Source organism: Tupaia chinensis, unplaced genomic scaffold (genome assembly GCF_000334495.1).
Source record: "Tupaia chinensis unplaced genomic scaffold, TupChi_1.0 Scaffold000238_1, whole genome shotgun sequence".
NCBI lineage: Eukaryota > Metazoa > Chordata > Mammalia > Scandentia > Tupaiidae > Tupaia > Tupaia belangeri.
In genome coordinates, this window is record NW_006159716.1 from 7,897,434 (window position 1) to 7,905,421 (window position 7,988).

General features: G+C 50.4%; 1 protein-coding gene across 3 annotated transcripts in view; it reads left to right on the top strand.

Annotated features, from left to right (window-relative positions):
* The window catches only part of TMEM217B (transmembrane protein 217B), a 61,953-nt gene extending 56,698 nt beyond the window's left edge, over positions 1-5,255 (top strand). For 2 of the 3 annotated variants that reach the window (XM_014587864.1, XM_014587863.2), the window contains exon 2: positions 4,239-5,255. In XM_014587864.1, coding sequence (XP_014443350.1) covers positions 4,266-4,820 — 555 coding nt within the window. In that variant the 5' untranslated portion in view covers positions 4,239-4,265 and the 3' untranslated portion in view covers positions 4,821-5,255. The remainder of the gene's footprint in view (positions 1-4,238) is intronic. The other variant, XM_014587862.1, reaches the window with a different exon arrangement.
* The last annotated feature ends 2,733 nt before the right edge of the window (positions 5,256-7,988 follow it).

Sequence of the window (7,988 nt, forward strand, 5' to 3'; positions counted from 1 at the left end):
TTGGCCTTGTGGGAGTCCAGTACCCTTAACCACCACGCCACCTGTCGGCCCCTCCTCTGCCTATTTTTAAAGCAGGTTTTCTTGTTGTTTGTTCAGTTTTAGAAGTTCTTTATATATTCTCTATATTAACTCTTTATCATATATATGATTTGCAAATATTCTCTCCCATTGTGTGTGTTGCCTTTTCACTCGATTTATTGTATCCTTTGTTGCTCGGAAGTTTCAAATTTTGAAACTTACCTTTTTTTTTTTCCTTTGTTGCCTTTGGTGTTATTTCCAAGAAATCATTGCCGAACCTAATGTCATGAAACTTTTCCTCTATGTTTTCTTATAAGGGTTTTATAGCTTTAACTTTTACATTTAAGTCTTTGATTCATTTTGAGTTCATTTCTGTTTATAGTGTAAAAAATGGTTCAACGTGGGGCCAGCAGGTGGCATGGTGATTAGAGGCACTGGACTCCCACATGGCTGACCACAGTTTGAGTCCAGGACCTGGCAGCTTACCTTCTCTCTGTCTGTCTGTCTCTCTACAGTGTGTGCACATACCCTATAGCAAATTTAAAAAATAATAATAACAGAGGGTCCAGCAGGTGGCATGGTGGTTAAGGCACTAGACTCCCACATGGCCACCCACAGTTTGAGTCCTGGACCTGGTGGCTTCCTTTCTCACTTTCCTCTTTATTTCTTTCTTTCTTTGTTTCTCTCTGGTCAAAATTTAAAATAATAATAATAAATAAATAAAATTAAATAAAAGAATTTTTTTTAAAAAAAGAAAACAAGATGGAAGTAGAATTACATAATATGAATGTGCTTAATGCCACTGAACTGTATACTGTAAAGGAGTTAAAATGGGGATGGTGGGGCCAGCAGGTGGTGTAGTGGTTAAGGTGCTGGACTCCCACATGGCTGGCTGTGGTTCAAGTCCCAGACCTGGCAGCTTGCTTTCTCTCTTGCCCTTTCTCTCTCTCTCTCTCTGTCAAGTTAAAACACTAAAAATAATAATAACAAAATAAATAAATATTTTTTTTAAAAAATTGAATGACCCCGTAGTTGGACTCCACTTGGCCAACCATAGTCCAAATCCCACCCCGTAGTGTGTGAAAAACACACTAGGCACATGTGCATGTGTGCCTTAAATCCTTGCAGGATGGAGAAATGGAGACGGGTTAGTGGTGTGACTACGCCCCACTGGAGGGTGTATTCTCCTTCTCTTTGTCTCTCTCTCTCTCTCTGGCAATTAAAAAAAAAAAGGCTAAGATAGTAAATGAGATGTTATGTATATTTTACTGTATTGGGGTTGACCTGGTGAATGAGGAGGAGAGGCTGGAAGGAGGCCTGTGTGCGCTCGTCTGTGTAATGACAGGAGGACCCTATTCAGGTCAAATCAGCAAGAGGCCAGGCCAGGCTCCCGCCGTGGCCGTCCACTGACGGACAGCAGCCGGAGGACAGGCGTGCGTTCCCCTGGAGTGTGACCATCTCCTTGTCGCCTCCCCTCGCAGGGGTAGCTCACCAGTTTGGTGAGTGAGGAGGAGAGAGGTTTGATCACGAGACCTCTGAATGGGAGCCAGTAAGAAGGTGATCGCCCAGCTTTGGGCTCTGGGCCCTCAGTGACCCCACACTGTCTGGGGCCAGCCTCGAGTCCAAGTCTAACCTACATGGCAGCTGGCGGTCTGCCTGCTGGGCTGCGCCTGCACGGGGGCGGCTGTGTCAAGGCGTCTTTGTCCTAGGAGGAGAAGATAGCATGTCTTGCATCCACAAACGTCCCATTCACTTGCTGCTGGCCAAACCCTGTGGTTAGGACAAGGCTGAGGCACACCCGGTGAGCAAAGCAGGAAACTTCCTTTTCTAAGAGCTTGGAAGGAAAGAGGGTCTGAGGAGGGTCAGGATGATTCTAAGCCGGGGTCCCCGACCTATGGGGGCAGACTGGTGCTGGTCCGTGGCCTGCTGGGGGCCGGGCTGCAGAGCAGTGCCAGTCTGGCCCGTGGCCTCCTGCCTCTACCACTGGGCTGCACAGTGGTGGGTGAGTAGTGGACAAGCAGGGGAGGCTTCGTGCGTGTGCGTACGCATGCGTGTGCGTGTGTGTTTGCAGCCACTCATCTCTTCCACGGCCGCCTGGGCTCTGTCTCCAGGTGGGTCAGTGTAGTATTGAATTATTTTTTAATTATTCTTATTTCATTTTATTTATTTATTCATTTTATGTTAAGTTGACCAGAGAAAGATACAGGGAGAGGGTCAGAGGAAAAGTGAGAAAGCAAGCCACCAGGTCCGAGACTCGAACCGTGGTCACCTATGTGGGCGTGTCCAGCGCCTTAACCACCACACCACCAGCATGCTGGTCCCCGGGTGTAGTATTGAATTCTCATGGGAGCTCAAACCCTATTGTCACGCGATTGTATATAGCAATGTGGTAGTTGTGAAAATGGGGTGCATGACGGATGTGGTGAACCTGGGTCATCTGGGGACCAGCCCCTGCCCCCTGACAGTGGAGGGGTTATCTTCCATGAGGCCAGCCCCTGGTGCTGGGAAAGTTGGGGACCACGGCTCTAAGCCCTTGCGGAGCCATGACAGCTTTTTGACTTCAGAGAGACAAATACCTCAGAGAGGAGCCCAGAACACCTTCCATCATTATTCTAGCTATCGGAGCCTCCTAATCCCATGAACCCACACCTACGGGAACACGCCTTCTGCTCCCTTAAACCAGAGCTGGAGCTGGAATGGCAGATACTCCAAAGGCAGCCACCGTGGAGTATTCCAGCCCGGGGCCTCCGGTGGTGTAGTGGTTAAGGGGCTGGATCCCAGATGGCCCACTGCGTGGTTTGAGTCTCAGACCCAGTGACTTGAAAACCATTCTATGTATGTGTGTGTTTGCATGCGTGCCCCAGATCCTGAAAAGAGAGAGAAACGGGGGAGAAGGGATTGTGACATGACCATTTTCCCTAGGGAGGGCTTTCTCCTCTCCTCTGCTTCTGTCTCGCTATCTGGCAAGTGTGCATACCTTTTGGCAATACATAAATAACAAAAAACAGATATAGGGGGCGGCAGGTGGCGTGGTGGTTAAGAGCGCTGGGCTTCCACATGGCTGACTATGGTTCGAGTCCCGGACTTGGCTTGCTTTCTCACTTTTCCAGCGCCTTAACCACCACACCACCAGCATGCTGGTCCCCGGGTGTAGTATTGAATTCTCATGGGAGCTCAAACCCTATTGTCACGCGATTGTATATAGCAATGTGGTAGTTGTGAAAATGGGGTGCATGACGGATGTGGTGAACCTGGGTCATCTGGGGACCAGCCCCTGCCCCCTGACAGTGGAGGGGTTATCTTCCATGAGGCCAGCCCCTGGTGCTGGGAAAGTTGGGGACCACGGCTCTAAGCCCTTGCGGAGCCATGACAGCTTTTTGACTTCAGAGAGACAAATACCTCAGAGAGGAGCCCAGAACACCTTCCATCATTATTCTAGCTATCGGAGCCTCCTAATCCCATGAACCCACACCTACGGGAACACGCCTTCTGCTCCCTTAAACCAGAGCTGGAGCTGGAATGGCAGATACTCCAAAGGCAGCCACCGTGGAGTATTCCAGCCCGGGGCCTCCGGTGGTGTAGTGGTTAAGGGGCTGGATCCCAGATGGCCCACTGCGTGGTTTGAGTCTCAGACCCAGTGACTTGAAAACCATTCTATGTATGTGTGTGTTTGCATGCGTGCCCCAGATCCTGAAAAGAGAGAGAAACGGGGGAGAAGGGATTGTGACATGACCATTTTCCCTAGGGAGGGCTTTCTCCTCTCCTCTGCTTCTGTCTCGCTATCTGGCAAGTGTGCATACCTTTTGGCAATACATAAATAACAAAAAACAGATATAGGGGGCGGCAGGTGGCGTGGTGGTTAAGAGCGCTGGGCTTCCACATGGCTGACTATGGTTCGAGTCCCGGACTTGGCTTGCTTTCTCACTTTCCTTCTCTCACTCTGTCCCTCTCTGGTCAAATTAAAAATAATAAAAATAATCATGAATAAGTAAATAAGAGGAAAAAACATGGAGTATCCCAGCCCACCAGTGTAGTCACCTGTAGCTAGCTTGGTCAGAACAGGGCCTGGACCGCGTGTCTGCTCACTTCCAGCCCGTGGCATATCCACGCGCTGCCACTGCTCTTGGCTCCCCCGTTTACACCTCGCGTCTGAGGGGATTTGTCCTGGGCTGTCCTGGGATGATTTGTCACGTATCCCATGATTTTTTTTTCCCCTGCAGGAGCTGCTCTGGTAGAACAAGCATAAAATGAATGCCAAGGTGTTCTCCTTCATGGCGGGCATCTTCTCCATCCTCAGCACCATCCAGTTCTGCATCATTGACCTGAACCAGGTCACATATGTCGGCTACGAGGACAGGTTCAACATCTACACCGACACCAAGTCTAAGCTGGTCTCTTGGATCCTCGCCCACAAGTACACCATCAGCATTGTCCTGTCCACCACCACGATCCTTATCAGCTACCTCCTCCTCTGCTGCATCCACAGGAATACCTACCCGGGGCTGCTGGTCTATGCCTTGTGGATCATAGTCTACGAGCTCATGGGCTTCTCCATGGTCCTGCTCACCAACGGCATCATCAAGGAGCAGTTCCGGGAGCTCAGCTACTTGCACCTGGTCTTGCAGATCTCGCGCATGCTCCTGCACTTCGGCTGTCTGCCCTGCATCGTCAAGTACGCGTATGCCGTGTACAAGGACCCCAAGATTACGAGCAAGACGGAACACCGCAGGCATTCCTCCATCAGTACTGTGGACTCCTGGACGCCCATCACCTGGGGGACGTTCTATCGCAAGTTAACCTGAACCAGGCCGGGAAGGCGGGAGACAGGAGCACTTCTCCCCGCCTGCCTGCAGAGGCTGCTTGCCTTAGCAGGGTTTTCGCGTTGTACGCACCGAGCGGTGATTCTTGGGGGTGGGAGGGTGGCGTGTGTGTGGCGCGTGACTTGTTGCAGCAGTGGCTGGTAAACTGCTTTCGTGCTTCTTTAGCCAACGCATCGGGGTGTTTTTGCAGTCTCCTCTCTGCACTCCCTTAGCTTGTCAGCTTTCTCTTGAGGACTGGCCCTCCGCTGCGAGGTTCTGCTAAGTCCTTTTGGAGCAGTGCTGCCAAGAGAACTTTCTGGGCTGGTGGACGTGTTCTACATGCATGCTGTCCACGAGCCACGGACGGCTCCTGAGGGATTGGAATGTGGCTATGGCCAACCCACTAGCCAAATTTGAACTTTCTTTTTCTTTTTTCCTTTCTTTCTTTTTGTGGATGTTTTTGTCTTAGGGAGTTTGTATTCACCACGGGAGAGACATACAGACACAGTGAGAGGGAGAATGAGAAATCACCCCCCCCCCCGGGATGGCCACGCCTAATCCCTTCTCCTCCGTTCTCCTGGGATCTTGGGCACGCACACACAGGCGCCCAGCAGGAGTTTCGAGCCACTGAGTCCAGGACTCCAACCACAGTCGGCCATAGGAGAGTCCAGCAACATAACTGCTATTCCATCTGCTAGTTCCTAAATTTGAAATTTTCTTAGAATTAAAAAAAAAAAAGATGCCAGGGGCCAGCAGGTGGTGTGGTGGTTATGGGGCTGGACTTCCACCATGCCAGGTACAGTGGTGTGGTGGTTACGGGGCTGGACTTCCACCATGCCAGGTACGTGTGCTTGTGCCAAGATCCCAAGAGGAGACCGGAGGAGAAGGGACTGCAGTGTGGCCATCCCCCCAGAGGGATTTGTCACTTTCCCTCTCATCTCCTCTCTGTCTCTCTTTGGCAAGCGCATATGCCCCATGGCAAAAACAAAAACAAACATATATATATATGCCAGTGGGCATGTGTAGTCTCCAGAAAGAGACACGGACACAGACAGGGGAGAGGGGAGGTCATGAGGACGCACCCCGATGGCACCCCGATGGGTCATGGCCATACCACAATGCTGTCTCCACTTCTCCCTCCTTTCCAAGTTTTGGGCACACACACGCACCTAGTGTATTTCTCAAGCCGCTGGGTCCGGGACTCGTACTGTGTAAATGGCCATGTGGGATCCGCTGCCTTAACTACCATGCCACCAATCTGGCCCACCAAATTTGAACTTTTATTCCACTGTAATTCGTTTCAAATTCCATGACCACAGATGGCCGGCGGGCGGTGGCGACGGGCGGCAGCGGAGAGCTCCGTGTTCTAGGAGCCCCTTTACTACTGCACGTGCCGCACACAGAACCCCTCGGCAGCTCCTGGTTGGTTCCTGATAACTGGGCAAGAAGAGGCCCCACCTAAGAACGCCCCAGGGCCTCCCCGCTTCCGCTTCATTCACATTCCGGATCAGGTAACTGTCTTGTGAGGGCACCGTGCTCTGCAGCCTCCCCGGCTGCACCACTAGATGGCAGTAGCATCCTCCTGTCCTCTCCGCTGGGTGACAACCGGAATTACCTCCGACATCGCCAAATATCCCCTAGGGGGCAGTATTGTCCTCAGTTGAGTCCTCAATTCTATCTCACTATTTTAGAACTTTAAGGACTATTTATTTCATTTTATTTGCTATTAGTATTTTTAATTAATTATTTTATTCATTTATTCATTCATTTATTTATTTATTTTAATTTGTGCATGTGTGCTCACCGGAAAGAGACAAAGAGAGAGAAAATGAGAAAGCAGGCCTCCAGATCTGGAGCTCTAACTATGGTTGCCCATGTGGGAGTCCTGGGCCTTCACCACCACACCACCTGTGGGCCCCTGTTATTATTAGTTTTTTAATTTGAACAGAGAGACGGAGAAAGAAAGTGAAAAATTCCACTGTAATTCGTTTCAAATTCCATGACCCCAGATGGCCTGCGGGCGGTGGTGGCGGCGGAGAGCTCGGTGTTCTAGGAGCCCCTTTACTACTGCACGTGCCGCACACAGAACCCCTCGGCAGCTCCTGGTTGGTTCCTGATAACTGGGCAAGAAGAGGCCCCACCTAAGAACGCCCCAGGGCCTCCCCGCTTCCGCTTCATTCACATTCCGGATCAGGTAACTGTCTTGTGAGGGCACCGTGCTCTGCAGCCTCCCCGGCTGCACCACTAGATGGCAGTAGCATCCTCCTGTCCTCTCCGCTGGGTGACAACCGGAATTACCTCCGACATCGCCAAATATCCCCTAGGGGGCAGTATTGTCCTCAGTTGAGTCCTCAATTCTATCTCACTATTTTAGAACTTTAAGGACTATTTATTTCATTTTATTTGCTATTAGTATTTTTAATTAATTATTTTATTCATTTATTCATTCATTTATTTATTTATTTTAATTTGTGCATGTGTGCTCACCGGAAAGAGACAAAGAGAGAGAAAATGAGAAAGCAGGCCTCCAGATCTGGAGCTCTAACTATGGTTGCCCATGTGGGAGTCCTGGGCCTTCACCACCACACCACCTGTGGGCCCCTGTTATTATTAGTTTTTTAATTTGAACAGAGAGACGGAGAAAGAAAGTGAAAAAGCCAGGTCCAGGACTCAAACTGTGGTTCACCATGTGAGAGTCCAGCCCTTTAACCACCACACCACCTGCCAGCTCCACTATTTTAAAACAACATAGTATTGAGAGCTCGTTGGCCTCTGCCATTAACTGAGGGAGAGCTCCTTTTTTTTTGAAGAGAGATTTTTGGTACAGGGTGTGTTCACTCACTAGAGAGACAGAGAGACAGAAAGCAAGAAATCACCCCCCAGAGGGGATAGCCATGCCACACTCTCTTCTCCTCCATTCTCCTTTTGGGATTTTGGGGATGTCTGCGCATACGCGCCCGGTGTGAGTTTCAAGCCGCTGGGTCCAGGACTCGAACCACAGTAGGCCATGTAGGAGTCCAGCGACGTAACTATTATATCACCTGCCGGCCCGGGAGAGCCCTTTTTACTGAGAGCTCGTTGTAGTCACCACCTCGCGGGGTTTGAGTCCTAGTGCTTCTCAGTGTGATGAAACTGAGGCTCCGAGCGCCTAAGCGATGCGATCGCGGTCAC